Here is an 18,870-nt window from a genome sequence, read left to right as displayed (position 1 = left end):
ATCTAGAAACTTAATGTTAAATAGCCATGTGATGGAATGTCTGACGAGTAAAGGGAAGGATTAGGAAGGAAAAGTAGGCAGTAGGTTTTGAGATTAGCTTTCGGAGTATGTGTTTTGATAAATGGAGAATCTTGAACACTTTGAAAACTTATTCCTTCACAGAGTTTCTGCACACAATAATGTTGGTGCAGTCTTCTGCATTTCTGAACTGATCTTATGAAGTGATCTTTGTGGAGCCGAAGCAGTTTATTTTTGGCACGTGTAGGTTTAGCTTAAAATAAGCTATGAAGACACATTGCATTAAATGAGGCTATTTTTAAAGCAGGTAACGAGAATATTAAGACATATTGTGATTTGTAACTATACATAAAACTGAAGGGTCCTTAAAATCTCTAGTTAGGATGCCATCAGCATCTGAACCCATTGCCGGTCACTTTTCTCCTTTTTATACTCATTAAACATATCTTTGTGTGTCATAAATCAGTGTCTATTTTATTTACCTCAGCCAGTTTCTGAGGGGTAAAATGAGGGCTCAAAATTCTGTTGAGGTTTTGAAGGTCCTGAAGAATTTATGGAAACTCTTCCCAGCTCTCATCGTCTAGTGTCTAGGGCACTGAATATGAGTCTGGAGATTCATCAGTCAATTGATGGTATTTATTGAGTGCTTACTATGTGCAAAGCACCGTACTGAGGGCTTGGGAGAGTACAGTACAAGAGAAATAGCAGACAGGTACCCAGACCGTAACGAGCTTACGGTCTAGAGGGGAAGACAGGCATTAATATGAATAAGTAATTTATAATGGATAATTTAAAGATATGTACCTATCTTCACTCATCAGATTTCTACTTCTGCATTCACCTTTTACTTGCTGAAAAGGGAAAGTGGGGTGGACATAGTAATCTCTCTATTATCCTTAGAGCCCAAATCACTTAAATTCCGGCCCGTACTTTTTTCACCCGTAAAATGAGGAAATTGTTTTGTAGGAGTTCTTGTGAGAGAAGAGGGAACATTTTTAAAGTGCATATCTCCTAAGAGAAATCTATTAGAGCTCAAACATGATTTTGACACGGGGTTGTAAATTCTTCAGTCATTTATTGAGCGCTTACCGTGTGCAGAGCAGTGTACTAACCACTTGGGAGAGTATAATGTAATTGAGTAGGTAGACATGTTCCCTGCCCACGACGAGCTTACAGTCCAAATGGGGAGATGGCTGGTAATATAAATAAATTATGAGTATATACATAAATGCGGCAGGGCTGAAGGAGGGATGAGTAGAGTGCAAATCCAAGTTCAAGGGTGACGCAGAAAGGGAGTGGGAGAAGAGGAAATGAGGGCATATGTTAAAGGTGGTTGTATGAGATTTTCATGGAAATGTATCTTTTATTTCTTACATCTCAGTATGCAATCTATTCAGAATCTTGGTCTGGCGATCATTTCCATAATTGCTGGCACAATCTTGGACACCCATGGATATTTATTTTTGGAGGTCTTCTTCATTGCCTGTGTTTCCTGTAAGTATACCAACTGTGGAAAGATTTGGTGTCTGAGTGAAGGATCATCTCCATTTCTATGTTTAAAATATTTCCCGTAAGACCAAGTCAAATGATCCCTGAAATATTTACTAATTCTAACAGTTCATGTTTAAAGGGGATAATCAAGTCCTTCCAGCCTCTGTGGTCTAAAGAAAAGTAACGCATCCTGGTGGGTTCAGTGCACGTGGGTTCTGATGTTGATTTGTACAGTATTAAAAATTCCTGACCAGGAATTGGAAATGGGAACATGGAATGGCAGGATGGTTATGGAAGTCCCCCATTCATCTCCCTTCATTTTTATGCTTGTCTATTGCAACAACATCTTTGTAGCCCAGTCTAGACTTTGGTGTCTCGGTTTGTCATGCAGTATTACAAAGATTATAGCAGTTGTTTTAGCTCCAACATTTGAATTTGGCTCTGTATTTGTGGTAAAACTGGAATATGGAAGTTCATTATTAGAGAAGCAACTTCTCATCATAGGTTTGTCTCCAACTGTAGAAAGTGTCAGGACCATTCACTAAGTACTTCATCATCATCAATCGTATTTATTGAGTGCTTACTGTGTGCAGAGCACTGTACTAAGCGCTTGGGAAGTACAAATTGGCAACATATAGAGACAGCCCCTACCCAACAGTGGGCTCACAGTCTAAAAGTACTTTTGATGGTGAAACATGTCAGAGGAGAAAAAGCCCAATCAGTGTATACTGAGATCAACATCTGAGTATAGTATCCTTCCTGAATTTCCATGCTTTAGTGATTAAAAAGTAAAAGTGGAAAAAATGCCATGAATAAAAAGTAGATTTTCTTTTGGAAGCCAAAATATCTTTTGGACTGTAACAGCTAGAAGCAGGCCAGGAGGAGCAAGAAAAGACTTAAAGCTGTTTGATTTGAGCAGGATCTTGACTTGCTGTTGACTAGAGACATAATTGCATGAACTATTTGTTTCCTAAATACTTTCTAATACCCCTTTCCTTTTCTTCTTAGTGTCACTTCTTGCTGTGGTTTTACTCTATTTGGTGAATCGTGCCCGAGGTAACTGGTATTTTTTTTTTGGGTCCTGCGTTGGATTTAAGGGTTTTGTTTAAATTCACTTAGTACAGCATGGCCTAGTGGTAAGAGCATGGGCTTGGGAGTCAGAGGTCATGGGTTCTAATCCCGACTCCTCCACTTGTCTGCTGTGTGACCTTGGGCAAGTCACTTCTCTGTGCCTTAGTTACCTCATCTGTAAAATGGGGATTGAGACTGTAAGCCCTACATGGGACAACCTGATTACCTTGTATCTACCCCAGCGCTTAGAATAGTGCTTGGCACATAGTAAGCGATTAACAAATACTATCATTATTATTACTGACAACCTATCTCCTAGTGGCCGAATTTAAATTCATTCTGCTGACATCATAGGTTTAGGAAGCAGTTAAACCTGTTGTGGTACCGGTACTTCTTTCAGCCACCTGTTTTAATTTGGTGACTTCAATCAATCAATCGTATTTATTGAGCACTTACTGCGTGCAGAGCACTGTATTAAGCGCTTGGGAAGTACAAGTTGGCAACATATAGAGACAGTCCCTACCCAACAGTGGGCTCACAGTCTAAAAGAAGTTTAAAAGACTTGATATTTGAATACCATCCTGAGACTAGCCTGGAAGAACAAATTTAATCCAAGAGTTTATCCTGTACTACTAATCCACTAGGTATTGTTCAGTGCTGACAGTACACTCCTTGCTATTTCCAGTATAAATTTCTCTATATTTTATCTTTCTGGTAAAGATATGGTTTATGTAGAGAGAGAGATAGGCATATAGATTGTTGCCAACTCTGTTGCTGGCTTTAAGCAGTCTGGCCGGCGCATGGCTCTCAGGATGGCATTGACTAAGGGGGGGCTTGAACACTTGAGGTATATATAACATATACATATGTTATACATGCGTACAAACATGTATATATGTACATATTTATTACTCTATTTTACTTGTACATATCTATTCTATTGATTTTATTTTGTTAGTATGTTTGGTTTTGTTCTCTGTCTCCCCCTTTTAGACTGTGAGCCCACTGTTGGGTAGGGACTGTCTCTATATGTCGCCAACTTGGACTCCCCAAGCGCTTAGTACAGTGCTCTGCACACAGTAAGCGCTCAATAAATACGATTGATTGATTGATTGATTGAGGTCCCTTCTCCTGTCAGAAAGACAATGGCCCCGCGGGGGGAAACCAGTTTTCCGTCTTTGCCCACCACCTTGGCCCCGTCTCCTGCATGGTCTGAACAGGGAATGTGGGCAAAGCTGGTAGGAGTCACAAGACCAATAGTGACCATTTTGAAAGACCAGAGTAGCCACGGAGCAGTCTCCCAGAACTTATGTATCCCAGTGGGATACCGGCTGAGCCTGCTCTACATGCCCCTCCATTTCCTTCCAGGCTCCTTTTTTTGGGTCTGCCTGTGGGTCACATCCATTTGAAAAACTGATTTCTCCCTCGCATACAGGTATAGATCTTATCCCTGTAGTTCTATGCATAAGTTACTTTTTTCCCCAAACTTACCTGAAGTGTGGAGTCGTGCTACTCGTAGGATAGGAAATAATCAGCGTATTTGACTGCATTGTGAGTTGAAGTTCTTTCACTAGTATTAACGGGCATGTTTTCAAAATGCCTGTCCTTGCTCTGAAGACTACTTAGGTATTTTAACCGTGCATGCACTCTTCACACACAATTTTCAGTGTCGGATTAAATTTAGGGCATACTTGGTTAAACCATGGATGGTCCGTTATCCTTTTAGACCGTGAGCCCACTGTTGGGTAGGGACTGTCTCTATATGTTGCCAACTTGTACTTCCCAAGCGCTTAGTACAGTGCTCTGCACACGGTAAGTGCTCAGTAAATATGATTGATTGATTATCGTAAAAGCTAGGTGTACTATTTGGTGGAAGAAACTAAATAGGTTGTGTCTGTGCCTTTTATGTATTTTAGGAGGCAACTTAAATTATTCTGCAAGGCAAAGGGAAGAAATAGCCAAGCTGTCTCACACTGAGTAAGTACTTGAAATAATGTTTGGATGTGTTTTTTTAGGGGTTGAGGCTCAGTATTTCAATTTAATGGCAATCAATCAGTGACATTCGAGTGCTTGCTTGTGTGCAGAACACTGCACTATGCACTTAGGAAAGTATAATACAGTAGAGGTGGTAGACACAATCCCTGCTTACAAAGAGCAGGGTGGCTTAGTGGAAAGAACGGGTTTGGGAGTCAGAGGATGTGGGTTCTAATCCCACCTCTGCCACTTGTCTGCTGTGTGATCTTGGGCAAGTCACTTAACTTCTCTGTGCCTCAGTTACCTTATCTGTAAAATGGGGATTAAGTGTGAGCCCCTCATGGGACAAGCTGATTACCCTGTATCTACCCCAGCACTTAGAACAGTGCTTCATTCATTCAATTGTATTTATTGATTGCTTACTGTGTGCAGAGCACTGTACTCAGCGCTTGGGAAGTACAAATTGGCAACATGTACAGACGGTCCCTTCCCAACAACGGAAGCGCTTAACAAATACCATAATTATTGTTATAAGTATTAAAGAGTGTACCTTCCACTCGGGGAAATAGACATTAAAAGAAATCATTAGTAGGGGAAATTGAATACCATGATATGAATATGTGCTACATAATCAAGTGCAGAATCAATGCAGAAGGGAGGGCAGAGGAGAGGAAATGAGGACTTAGGAAAAGGCGCCTTGGAGGAGATGTGATTTTAGGGACGGTTTTGAAGGTGGGGAGAGTGGCGGACTGTCAGAGGAACTAGAAGGGAGTTCAAAGACTTAGGGAGAATGTGGGCAAGGGGTCGGCAGTGGGATAGAAATGATCTAGTTACAGAGAGTACGCTGATGTTAGATGAACAGAGTATGTGGGGTTTTAGGAGATCGGTGAGATAAGGTATCCAGCCTTGGCCTCACAGACTCCGTCCTCTCCTGGTTCTCCTCTTCTTTCTCCGGCCGTTCATTCTCAGTCTCCTTTGTGGGCTCCTCCTCCCCCTCCCATCCCCTTACAGTAGGGGTTCCTCAAGGGTCAGTTCTTGGTCCCCTTCTGTTCTCGATCTACACTCGCTCCCTCGGTGGACTCATTCGTTCCCAGGCTTTCACTGTCATCTCTACGCTGATGACACCCAAACCTACATCTCTGCCCCTGCTCTCTCTCCCTCCCTCCAGGCTCGGGTCTCCTCCTGCCTTCAGGACATCTCCATCTGGATGTCTGCCTGCCATCTAAAACTCAGTATATCCAAGACCGAACTCCTTATCTTCCCTCCCAAACCCTGCCCTCTCCCTGGCTTTCCTGTCACTGTAGACATCATTACCATCCTTCCCATCTCACAAACCCGCAACCTTGGTGTCATCCTTGACTACGCTCTTTCGTTCACCCCTCACATCCAATCCATCACCAAAACCTGCCAGTCTCACCTCCGCAACATCGCCAAGATCCGCCCTTTCCTCTCCATCCAAACCGCTACCTTGCTGGTTCAATCTCTCATCTTATCCCAACTGGATTACTGCTTCAGCCTCCTCTCTGATCTCCCATCCTACTGTCTCTCCCCACTTCAGTCTATACTTCGCACTGCTGCCCAGATCATCTCTATGCAAAAATGCTCTGGGCATGTTGCTCCCCTCCTCAAAAATCTCCAGTGGCTGCCTGTCAACCTACACATCAAGCAAAAACTCCCCACTCTGGGCTTCAAGGCTGTCCATCACCTCTCCCCCTCCTACCTCATCTCCCGTCTCTAGCCCAGCCTGCACCACTCCTTTGCCACTAACCTCCTCACTGTACCTCGTTCTCGCCTGTCCCGCCGTTGACTCGCGGCCCACGTCCTCCCCCTCGCCTGGAATGCCCGTCCTCCACACGTCCGCCAAGTGAGCTCTCTTCTTTCAAAGCCCTACTGAAAGCTTACCTCCTCCAAGAGGCCTTCCCAGACTGAGCCTCCTTTTTCCTCTCCTCCCCATCACCCCCCCACCCACCTCCTTCTCCTCCCCACAGCACCTGCATATATGTTTGTACAGATTTATTACTCTATTTTACTTGTATATATTTACTATTCTATTTATTTTGTTAATGATGTGCATTTAGCTTTAATTCTATTTATTCTGACGACTTGACACCTGTCCACATGTTTTGTTTTGTCTGTCTCCCCCTTCTAGACTGTGAGCCCGTTGTTAGGTAGGGACTGTCTCTAAATGTTGCCAACTTGTACTTCCCAAGTGCTTAGTACAGTGCTCTGCACACAGTAAGCACTCAATAAATACGATTGAACGAATGAGAGACAGCTGATTGAGTGCCTTGAAGCTGGCGGTAAGGAGTTTCTCTTTTGAAGTGGATGGACAACCATTGGAGATTTTTGGGGAGCAGGGAGATATGCACTGAACTTTTTTAGAATAGTGACCTGGACAGCAGAGTGGGCCGGAGAGAGGCAAGACAAGGGGCAGGGAGGTCAGTGAGGAGGCTGATGCAGTAGACAAGGTGGGATATGAGGGCTTGGATCAGAAGGAGAACAGTTTGGAAGGAGAGAAAAGGGTGGATTCTACAGATGTTGTGAAACTAGTAGTACTAGGAAGGCTTTGTGACAGATTGAATGTGTGTATTGAGGTAGAGAGATGTCAAGGATATTGCCTAGGTGATAAAGTCAAGGGGAGGACAGGATGCAGGTGGGAAGATGAATTTTGTACATGTAAAGATTGAGGCGTCAGTGGGAGAGCTGTCCTGAAGGCAAAAGGAAATGCAAGACTGCGAGAAGGAGCAAGGTCAGGGCCGGAGTGGTAACTTTGATGATCATTAGCAGGGTGATAGTTGAAGCTGTGGGAGTGACCAGATTCTCCAAGAGCGTAGGCCTGTGTGGAGAATAGAAAGCGACTCAGCGCTGAAGGCTGAAAGAGCCCTCTGCAGCTAGAGGGTGGGAGTTAGGGGAAAAAGGCCGAGATGGAGTGTCCAGAGAAATAGGAGGAAAACCAGGAGAGAAAAGTATCAGTGAAGAGAAGGTTAGATAATATTCTCAGGAGATTGTGTTTGGTCCCTAGGGTAGAAGCCATTGGATTTGGCAAGGAAGGACCTCTGGGTGATCTTAGTGGGCTGTTTTGGGGGAGTTGACAGGGTGGAAGTCAGATTCCAGAGGTTTAAGGAGAGAGATGGACGACAGGGAGTAGGCGCAGTGAGTATAGACAACTCACTCTAGGAGTTGGGAGAGGAATGGTAGGATGGAAGCGGGGTGATACCTGGAGGGTGCTGTTGGACAGGGGAGGGTTTTTTAGGATAGAGGGGCTTGTTTGAAAGCAGTGTGGAAGGAGCCATTGGAAAATGAGTGGTTGAAGATCATGGTAAAGGAGGGGATGAGTGTTTTGAAAAGATGCTCAAAGAGGCTAGGATGGAGGGGATAGAAGTTGAAAGGAAGCAGTTCTCTTGAACTGGAAAGAATATGAGAGTTGAAAATGGGGCAGGAGGAGCAGGAGAGATTTTAGGGAAACCACACCTAATGGCTTTCATTTTGTCAATATTTTGTTGCAGAGTCATTAGGGGAAAGAGATGGAGTGGATAGAGGGGAGAGGTGGGGGTTTAAAGAAAGAATTAAGCCTGAAGCACCTGTCCCAGGCAGTGGGCATGAGAGGCAGTGAGGATGGAGAAATAATGTCGCCGGTCAGAGTTAAAGCAGATGAGGATGAAATTGAATAGATGAGGTCGGGCTGGTTTCTGGATTTCTGTCAAGAATTCCCCATAGCTCATTTGGAAGAAACAGAGGACGCGTTCTGCGGTGGTGATTCGAGGCTGCAGGTTGGTGGTATGAGATTTATCGACAGGGGAATGAAGGAATTGAGTTCATTGAAGAGGGCAGTGTTGATGTGGTATCGTTTGTCAAGAAAAGGTAGGTTGGGTAAGTAGGAGAAGCAGCGTAGCTCAGTGGAAAGAGCTCGGGCTTTGGGTTCAAATCCCGGCTCCACCAACTGTCAGCTGTGTGACTCTGGGCAAGTCACTTAACTTCTTTGTGCCTCAGTTCCCTCCTCTATAAAATGGGGATGAAGATTGTGAGCCCCCCGTGGGACAACCTGATCACCTTGTAGCCTCCCCAGCGCTTAGAACAGTGCTTTGCACATAGTAAGCGCTTAATAAATGCCATCATTATTATTATTATTATTTAGACTGAACTCAATGAGGGTCAGGGGCTCTATCCATCCTAATCACCTTGTAACCTCCCCAGCGCTTAGAACAGTGCTTTGCACATAGTAAGCTTTTAACAAATACCATCATTATTATTATTATTAAGTAGACCAACCTAGGACAATATAATTTGGAAAATTGGAGGGGAACAAAAGATCAGAGTGCAGGTCGTGCCGTGGTGAGAATTTCAGAGTTGTTGAGGGTAGAGGTGGTAAAGTGATGAGATGGTGAGGTGGAGTGCGGGTCCGAGTTGGTCGGTGAGGTGGGGTGGAGCTGGAGGTCGGTAGAGTTGAGGAGTGAGAAGAATATCTATTCTATTTATTTTATTTTGTTAGTATGTGTGGTTTTGTTCTCTGTCTCCCCCTTTTAGACTGTGAGCCCACTGTTGGGCAGGGACTGTCTCTATATGTTGCCAGTTTGTACTTCCCAAGTGCTTAGTACAGTGCTCTGCACATAGTAAGCGCTCAATAAATACGATTGATGATGATGAAGAAGAAGAAGAAAGGCAACGGGAAAGTCATCAGGCACATTCACCTCCATGTTGAAGTCCCTGAGTATCACTGTAGGTACGGAGAAAGAAGGAAAAGGCCTTCACAAAGCTGGAGCTGGGGCTTTGTGGGTGGTAGATAACTGGGCTGAATAATTGGAGATTTATGTATTGGGTCACTTCAGGGTTGTTGGCCTCTGAACTTTTTAAGGCATTTGAGTATTATTTAGATTTAGCAGCGTGGCTCGGTGAAAAAGAACCTGGGCTTTGGAGTCAGAGGTCATGGGTTCAAATCCCAGGTCTGCCACTTGTCAGCTGTGTGATTTTAGGCAAGTCTCTTAAGTTCTCTGTGCCTCAGTTCCCTCCTCTGTAAAATGGGGATGAAGATTGTGAGCCCCCCCGTGGGACAACCTGATCACCTTGTAGCCTCCCCAGCGCTTAGAACAGTGCTTTGCACATAGTAAGCGCTTAATAAATACCATCATTATTATTATTATTATTTAGACTGTGAACCCAATGAGGGTCCGGGGCTCTATCCATCCTGATTTTTCTTTTATCTATCCCAGTACTTTAGTGTAATGCTTAACACTTAAACATGCCGTTATTATTTTTAATATTATTATTATCATTACTAGCCATACACCTTCTGTATGACCCAAATGACTTGCAGTGATCTATTGGAGCTACTGGGAGAAGGGGCTGAGGAAAAATTCACGATCCCAGTATACCTGAATATTCAGAGCTGATGCAGACAAAGGAGTTTAATTTCAAAGACCCACATGAATGATGTGCATCTAGCTTTACTTCTATTTATTCCGATGACACCTGACCACATGTTTTGTTGTCTGTCTCCCCATTCTAGACTGTGAGCACGTTGTTGGGTAGGGACCATCTCTACATGTTGCCGATTTGTACTTCCCAAGCGCTTAGTACAGTGCTCTGCACACAGTAAGCGCTCAATAAATCCGATTGAATGAATGAATGAATAAGCAAAGGAGTTACTTTTCGGGAGCGCGTGTCCCGATGATGACGTTAACGCAGATCCTTTGCAATATTTCCACCATTTGAAACCCACAGTGTTTGTGCTGATAGTAAGCGCTGCTTCACTGCTCCTTGTAGTTTTCCTTTTTCCCCTTTCATTGCCTTCGTATCCATGTGTTTTTTGCAGATGAGACCCTAATGTCAATTATCCAGAAACGAACGGTACAAACAGCAACAACGTCAGTTTGGAAGAGTTTTGGAGTAAAGCGTTTCTAGCTTGATACTTTCTGTTCGGGGGCGGCGAGAAAGCAGTTGATCGGAAAACCCTATCGCGCTGAAAACGTCAAATGGAAGTAATGCATCAGTAAGCCCGGTGCACTTTCGGAAGCAATTTTTCATTTTCCTTCTTTCAAGATTTTCCTCAGTGATTTGCCGAAGACAGGAACAATTTTAGATTATGCTTTTTGTCTATGATGTTTACAAACCAGTTGGACTTCGAAAAAGGCAACAAAGATTCAGCTCTTCTGTTGAGATCGTGCTCAGTTAAATGAACTTGACAAGTTTATTTTTGTATCGGTATTTATTATGCACAAAAAAGAATCAGGGCATTCCCAGACCTGGAACTTGGTCGTGTTTTCTTGTTATGAAAGTTTTTTAAATGCCTTACTGTTTTTTCAACAAGAACCTCTGAAATTCAATGCAGTCTAGTATGTTTACTATATTTTTGTGTGTGTGTGTATTGTGGGGGAGGCCACTAAAATAGGGAAAGGAATTTTTGAGTAACCTGGGAAATCTCTTAGTATTCCATAAAGCCACATCAAGTTTTCTAATGCTACTTTACTTCATTTGTAACAATTTGGAACTACTAAACAGTCTCTCTCCCCCTCCAAACCCAAACCCCTGCTGTAACCCGACTTGAACTCAACTCTTTATACGTTCAGGGATTTCAGTGTTGTTTGTGAGACATTTTGAACTGAAGTTCTCATAGCTAAATAATAACCTACTGATCATGATGCCTGCACTTTCTTGTACTCATCTAATTAAAAACTTGTGAAAAGGAAAACCTTGTATGTTATTTGCAATTTAAGCAAATATATGCATAAATATTTACGCTCATCTTTACTCCAGTTCTCGATTTAAACCTTTGGGCTGGGGAATATTTAGTTTAAGGAAGCCGCATGGTGTAGTGGACAGAGCGCAAGAATCAGAAGGTCATGGGTTCTAATCTCGGCTCCGCCACTCAACTGCTTTGTGACCTTGGACAGGTCATTTCAGTTCTCTGTGCCTCAGTTCCCTCATCTGTAAAATGGGGATTAAGACTGTGAGCGCCACATGGGATAGGGACTGCGTCCAATTCGATTTGTTTGTATCCACCCCAGCGCTTAGTACGGGCCCTGGCATATAGTAAGTGCTTAACAAATAACACGATTATAAGTAAGCACTTAATAATAAGGGACAGATATTTTACTTTGGCTCTGACCTCAAGTAATGCTATATATATTTTTTTTTGAGTCCTGGAGAAACAAAACACACTCTTAGCACTTAAGTCATCAGCGAAGCAGCGTGGCTCAGTGGAAGGAGCACGGGCTTTGGAGTCAGAGATCATAGGTTCGAATCCTGGCTTCGCCGCACGTCTGCTGTGTGACCTTGGGCAAGTCACTTAGCTTCTCTGAACCTCAGTTACCTCATCTGTAAAATGAGGATTAAGACTGTGAGCCCCACGTGGGACAACTTGATCCCATTGTATCCCCCAGCGCTTAGAACAGTGCTTTGCACATAGTAAGCGCTCAACAAATGCCATCATTATTATTATTATTATCATCATCAGAAAGAGATTAATATATGTTGGAGGGGAATTTGTAGAATGACTCCTAAATTCCTGTGCAGTTGGTCAGGTGGAAAGAGCAAGGGACTGGGAGTTGAGGCCAAGGGTCTAATCCCTGTTTGGCCATTTTCCTGCACTGTGGGACCTTGGGCAAGTCACCTAACTGCCATGTGCCAAAGTCTTCTCATCTGCAAGATGGGTTTAAAATGCTTTTTCCCTCTACCTCTAAGATCCTATCCCATAAGAGCTGACACTGCTCTTATTTTGTATCTACCCCAGCACTTTGCCCTGTTCTTGGCACTCAGTAATTATTTAAATATCATCCCTATTTTGTCATTGTTGGTGTCTACGGGCTAAGACAATATACGAGCCATGCTGTGGATAGCTACATGAAAACAGGGCACATGAGCTGCCTGGATCGCCACATAGTTCTGATTAAGTGCTTAGTACAGTGCTCTGCACATAGTAAGCGCTCAATAAATACGATTGATGATGATTAATAATAATGATGGTTTTTGTTAAGCGGTTACCGTGTGCCAGGCACTGTAATAATAATAATAATAATAATATAATAATAATAATGGTATTTGTTAAGCACTTACTATGTGCAAAGCACTGTTCTAAGTGCTGGGGGGATACAAGGCGATCAGGTTGTCCCACATGGGGCTCACAATCTTAATCCCCATTTTACAGATGAGGGAACTGAGGCACAGAGAAGTTAAGTGGCTCGCCCAAAGTCACACAGCTGACAATTGGCGGAGCCGGGATTTGAACCCATGACCTTCTGACATTCCCAGGCCTGTGATGTATCCTTTGTATCATGCTGCTCACTCCACATGCTGGTCCTCAGCCCTGCAGGAGGATCCACACCAAACATCACTGTGGGGCAGAGAAAATAATAATAATAATAATAATAATAATAATGGCATTTATTAAGCGCTTACTATGTGCAAAGCACTGTTCTAAGCGCTGGGGAGGTTACAAGGTGATGAGGTTGTCCCACAGGGGGCTCACAGTCTTAATCCCCATTTTACAGATGAGGGAACTGAGGCCCAGAGAAGTTAAGTGACTCGCCCAAAGTCACACAGCTGACAGTTGGCGGAGCTGGGATTTGAACCCATGACCTCTGAATCCAAAGCCCGGGCTCCTTCTACTGAGCCACGCTGCTTCTCTACTGTACTAAGCGCTGGGGTGGATGCAAGCAAATAGGGTCTCACGAGGGGCTCAGTCTCGATCTCCGTTTTGCAGATGAGATAACTGAGGCACAGAGATGTGAAGTGACTCGCCCAGGGTCACACAGCGGATAAGGGGTGGAGCTGGGATTAGAACCCACGACCTTCTGACATTCCCAGGCCTGTGATGTATCCTCTGCATCATGCTGGTCCTCAGCCCTGCAGGAGGAGCCACGCCAAGCCTGTCTCTATATGTTGCCAACTTGTACTTCCCAAGCGCTTAGTACAGTGCTCTGCACACAGTAAGCGCTCAATAAATACGATTGATTGATTGGGGCGGAGAAAATGATTGCTACGGTCTGCGGTTTGGTCAGTGCTGAGCCCACTGTTGGGTAGGGACTGTCTCTATATGTTGCCAATTTGTACTTCCCAAGCACTTAGTACAGTGCTCTGCACATAGTAAGCGCTCAATAAATACGATTGATGATGATGATGCTGCGGCCATGTCTGTAGCAAGCAGTTGCTGAGGTTGCAGTTTCCCCATCTGTAAAATGAAGGATAATAATACCTGCCTTGGCTCTGTTCCTCACAGGATTATGGTGGGGGTCGAAATGAACTTATCAACGAACAAATTAATGAATTGGTTTGCGCTATAGCACAGTGAGCGCTCAATAAATACGATTGAATGAATAATAATGGTATTTATTAAGCGCTTACCATGTGCAAAGCGCTGTTCTAAGCGCTGGGGAGGTTACAAGGTGATCAGATTATCCCACGTGGGGGGGTCACAGTCTTCATCCCCATTTTACAGAAGAGGTAACTGAGGCCCAGAGAAGTCAAATGACTTGCCGAAAGTCTCACAGCTGACAATTGGCAGAGCTGGGATTTGAACCCATGACCTCCGACTCCAAAGCCCGGCCTCTTGCCACTGAGCCACGCTGCTTCTATAAGTAGTATTATTCCTTTAGACTGAAGCTGGCTGTGGGCAGGGAATATGTCTGTTTATTGTTATACTCTCCCAAGCGCTTAGTACGGTGCTCTGCACGCAGTAAGTGCTCAATATGTACGTACTCTTGTACATATTTACTATTCTATTTATTTTATTTTGTTAATATGTTTTGTTGTCTGTCTCCCCCTTCTAGACTGTGAGCCCGTTGTTGGGTGGGGACCGTCTCTATATGTTGCCGATTTGTACTTCCCAAGCGCTCAGTACAGTGCTGTGCACCCAGTAAGCGCTCAATAAATGCGATTGAATGAATGAATGAGTCCGACTGAATGAATGAATGCTAACTCTGGCACTTTCTACCCATCATCATCATCAATCGTATTTATTGAGCGCTTACTGTGTGCAGAGCACTGTACTAAGCGCTTGGGAAGTCCAAGTTGGCAACATATAGAGATAGTCCCTACCCAACAGTGGGCTCACAGTCTAAAATGAAGCTCTGAGATGGAGTCAACTTGCTCTTGTTTTGTTGCACATCATCATCATCATCAATCGTATTTATTGAGCGCTTACTGTGTGCAGAGCACTGTACTAAGCGCTTGGGAAGTACAAGTTGGCAACATATGGAGACAGTCCCTACCCAACAGTGGGCTCACAGTCTAAAATGAAGCTCTGAGGTGGAGTCAACTTGTTCTTGTTTTGTTGCACATCATCATCAATCGTATTTATTGAGCGCTTACTGTGTGCAGAGCACTGTACTAAGCGCTTGGGAAGTACAAGTTGGCATCATATAGAGACAGTCCCTACCCAACAGTGGGCTCACAGTCTAAAATGAAGCTCTGAGATGGAGTCAAGTTGTTCTTGTTTTGTTGCACATCCGGAGCAGATGCCGCGGGAGGTGGCCTGCCGTGGGAATCTACTTTGTAAACCATTGTGGAACCAAGTCACCTTCCAGCCCTCCTTACCACTAAATCCTGGGGTGAATAGTAGCAAAGTCCTTTCATTCATTCATTCAGTCGTATTTACTGAGCGCTTACTGTGTGCACAGCACTGTACTAAGCGCTAGGGAAACTGCAGGAGCCATAATAATAATGGGATATGTTAAGCGCTTATTTTGTGTTCTAAGCGCCGGGGCGGATACGAGCAAATGAGGTTGGAAACGGGCTCGCAGTCGCGGTCCCCGTTTTACAGATGAGGTGACGGAGGCCCGGAGAAGTGAAGTGACTTGCCCGAGGTCACACAGCAGGCATGTGGCAGAGCCGGGATTAGAACCCGTGACCTTCTGTCACCACTGTGCCTTGCTGCTTCTCAATCAATCAATCAATCAATCGTATTTATTGAGCGCTTACTGTGTGCAGAGCACTGGACTAAGCGCTTGGGAAGTACAAGTTGGCAACATATAGAGACGGCCGCGGGCTCAACCTTGCTGCTTTCTCCCCATGGCCGCGGCAGGCGCGAGAAAACTAGTCACCGCGGTAGTTGCCGCAGAATGCTACCCAAGAAGAAAAAGGAAAAAACAACATCAGGCCACTGGCTCTTGCTCCCCTCCTTCCTCTCCCCCTCCTTACCTCCTTCCCTTCCCCACAGCACCTGTATATATGTTTGTACGGATTTATTACTCTATTTATTTTACTTGTACATGTCTATTCTATTCATTTTATTTTGTTAATATGTTTGGTTTTGTTGTCTGTCTCCCCCTTCTAGACTGTGAGCCCGCTGTTAGGTAGGGACCGTCTCTATACGTTGCCAACTTGGACTTCCCAAGCACGCAGTAAGCGCTCAATAAATACGATTGATTGATTGGTTGATCACTCTATTTATGTATTTATTTTATTTGTACATACTTATTCTGTTTATTTCAGAATAAAATAATTTCGCTTAGTACAGTGCTCTGCCCCCTCCTCCCCCTCTCCCTCCCCTCCGCCTTACCTCCTTCCCTTCCCCACAGCACCTGTATATATGTTTGTATGGGTTTATTACTCTATTTATTTATTTTACTTGTACATGTCTATTCTATTCATTTTATTTTGTTAATATGTTTGGTTTTGTTCTCTGTCTCCCCCTTCTAGCCTGTGAGCCCACTGTTGGGTAGGGACCGTCTCTATACGTTGCCAACTTGGACTTTCCAAGCACACAGTAAGCGCTCAATAAATACGATTGATTGGTTGATCACTCTATTTATGTATTTATTTTATTTGTACATACTTATTCCATTTATTTCAGAATAAAATAATTTCGCTTAGTACAGTGCTCTGCCCCCTCCTCCCCCCTCCCTCCCCTCCGCCTTACCTCCTTCCCTTCCCCACAGCACCTGTATATATGTTTGTACGGGTTTATTACTCTATTTATTCATTTTACTTGTACATGTCTATTCTATTTATTTTGTTAATATGTTTGGTTTTGTTGTCTGTCTCCCCCTTCTAGCCTGTGAGCCCGCTGTTGGGTAGGGACCGTCTCTATACGTTGCCAACTTGGACTTTCCAAGCACACAGTAAGCGCTCAATAAATACGACTGATTGATCGGTTGATCACTCTATGTATTTATTTTATCATCATCAATCAATCGTATTTATTGAGCGCTTACTGTGTGCACAGCACTGTACTAAGCGCTTGGGAAGAACAAATTGGCAACATATAGAGACAGTCCCTACCCAACAGTGGGCTCACAGTCTTATTTGTACATACTTATTCTGTTTATTTCAGAATAAAATAATTTCGCTTAGTACAGTGCTCTGCCCCCTCCTCCCCATCTCCATCCCCTCCGCCTTACCTCCTTCCCTTCCCCACAGCACCTGTATATATGTTTGTACGGATTTATTACTCTATTTTACTTGTTCATGTCTATTCTATTCATTTTATTTTGTTAACATGTTTGGTTTTGTTGTCTGTCTCCCCCTTCTAGACTGTGAGCCCACTGTTGGGTAGGGGCCCTCTCTATATGTTGACAACTTGGACTTCCCAAGCACTTAGTACACTGCTCTGCACATAGTAAGCGCTCAATAAATACGATTGATTGATTGATTGCTCTACCCGTGAGGAGAGGTACGAAGAACCCAGAGAACAGTAGCATCAGAGAGGTAATTCTGACAGTCACCTTTGCCCATCATCCTCAATCTGTTTCTTCCTGGCCCGTTTCTTCCCTCTGCTTCTCCGTGTTTCCCTCTTGCCTTTCCGAGTTCTCTCCCTTCCTCCGAACTCCCGTTACAAATCCTTATTGAACCCTTCCCCAGAGGATTGGGCTTGGAGTCGTGGTAAATTGCTCACACCGCATGGGTTTCTGCCTTTCATGCGATAACTCGAGTATGTTGATCGTACTCAGCGCTTTGAAACACATGCAGTGTAACGATAAATTGTATTTGACACTGACAACCTCCCCGTTAATCAATATAAACAGGATTTATTGAGCATCCTTTGTACACGGAGAACCGTAATAGGTGGTTGGGGAAACCGCCAATGAAGTGTGGGTTACAAATCCAGCTCTAGAGGAATTTACAGTCTCTTGATTGTATTGATCAAGTTGGAAGCTAAAGTCTATTTTACAGCTTCCAGATGGTTATTCTAGCTGCGTATTTTGTGTGATGAAATAAAAACTGGAAGCGTGCCACTGCCCTCGGATGATCCGCGAAATGTCAGTTGTGAAATCAGAAGTCTAAACAGGGGTCCCAGGTGCCCAACGTAATGAGGATAGGCAGCTTTTCTTGCAGATATCTTCATCTTATTACTCTATTTATTATTACTCTATTATTACTCTATTTTACTTGTACATATCTATTCTATTTATTTTATTCTGTTAATATGTTTGGTTTTGTTCTCTGTCTCCCCCTTCTAGACTGTGAGCCCACTGTTGGGTAGGGACCGTCTCTACATGTTGCCAACTTGTACTTCCCAAGCGCTTAGTACAGTGCTCTGCACACAGTAAGCGCTCAATAAATACGATTGATTGATTGATTGATCCCTTCTATTTCTATACTCTCAGTCCTTTTCCCAACCCACAGAACTTTAGGGAAACCTTGGTAACCATCTCTTACGTCTATGACTTTGAGGGGTGATTTGCAGGGGATAATTTGTAAGAGGATTCTGAAATAATAGCCTAAGATTGACTAGTTGAAGCTTTTAAAGTTAATGTGGTCTGACGTTAAAGGTTGTTTTGCTAAAGAATCATGAGCTGAACCATTGCATGTGATGCCGTGGAGATTTTAAAAATCAGACCCTGAATTTACTTCGGGTGGCCGTATTTGGAATTTTTAGTATCTTTTGGCTGAAGTGACCATTATCAATCAATCAATCAATCGTGTTTATTGACCGCTTACTGTGTGCAGAGCACTGTACTAAGCGCTTGGGAAGTACAAGTTGGCAACATATAGAGACGGTCCCTACCCAAAAGTGGGCTCACAGTCTAGAAGGGGGAGACAGAGGACAAAACCAAACATATTAACAAAATAAAATAAATAGAATAGATATGTACAAGTAAAATAAATAAATAAATAGAGTAATAAATATGTACAAGCATTAATCAATCAATCAATCATTTATTGAGCGCTTACTGTGTGCAGAGCACTGTACTAAGCGCTTGGGAAGTACAAGTCGGCAACACATAGAGACAGTCCCTACCCAACAGCGGGCTTACAGTCTAGAAGGGGGAGACAGAGAACAAAACCAAACATACTAACAAAATAAAATAAATAGAATAGATATGTACAAGTAAGATAAATAAATAGAGTAATAACTATGTACAAACATATATACATATATAC

The 18,870-nt window shown here is 43.5% G+C and overlaps 1 protein-coding gene across 5 annotated transcripts in view; it reads left to right on the top strand.

Moving 5' to 3' along the window:
• MFSD1 (major facilitator superfamily domain containing 1) overlaps positions 1–11,239 on the top strand; it is a 50,833-nt gene extending 39,594 nt beyond the window's left edge. For 3 of the 5 annotated variants that reach the window (XM_038746414.1, XM_038746405.1, XM_038746385.1), the window contains exons 13-16: positions 1,400–1,512; positions 2,518–2,565; positions 4,497–4,557; positions 10,364–11,239. In XM_038746414.1, the coding sequence (XP_038602342.1) occupies positions 1,400–1,512; positions 2,518–2,565; positions 4,497–4,557; positions 10,364–10,367 (226 nt within the window). In that variant the 3' untranslated portion in view covers positions 10,368–11,239. Of the gene's footprint in view, positions 1–162; positions 326–1,399; positions 1,513–2,517; positions 2,566–4,496; positions 4,562–10,363 lie in introns of those variants that run through there. The other 2 variants (XM_038746392.1, XR_005451065.1) reach the window with 2 other exon arrangements.
• The last annotated feature ends 7,631 nt before the right edge of the window (positions 11,240–18,870 follow it).

The sequence above is a fragment of the Tachyglossus aculeatus genome, chromosome 1 (genome assembly GCF_015852505.1).
Source record: "Tachyglossus aculeatus isolate mTacAcu1 chromosome 1, mTacAcu1.pri, whole genome shotgun sequence".
NCBI classification, from domain to species: Eukaryota; Metazoa; Chordata; class Mammalia; order Monotremata; family Tachyglossidae; genus Tachyglossus; species Tachyglossus aculeatus.
Note: the sequence above shows the minus strand (reverse complement) of the source record. Positions and strands in the feature narration are given on the sequence as shown.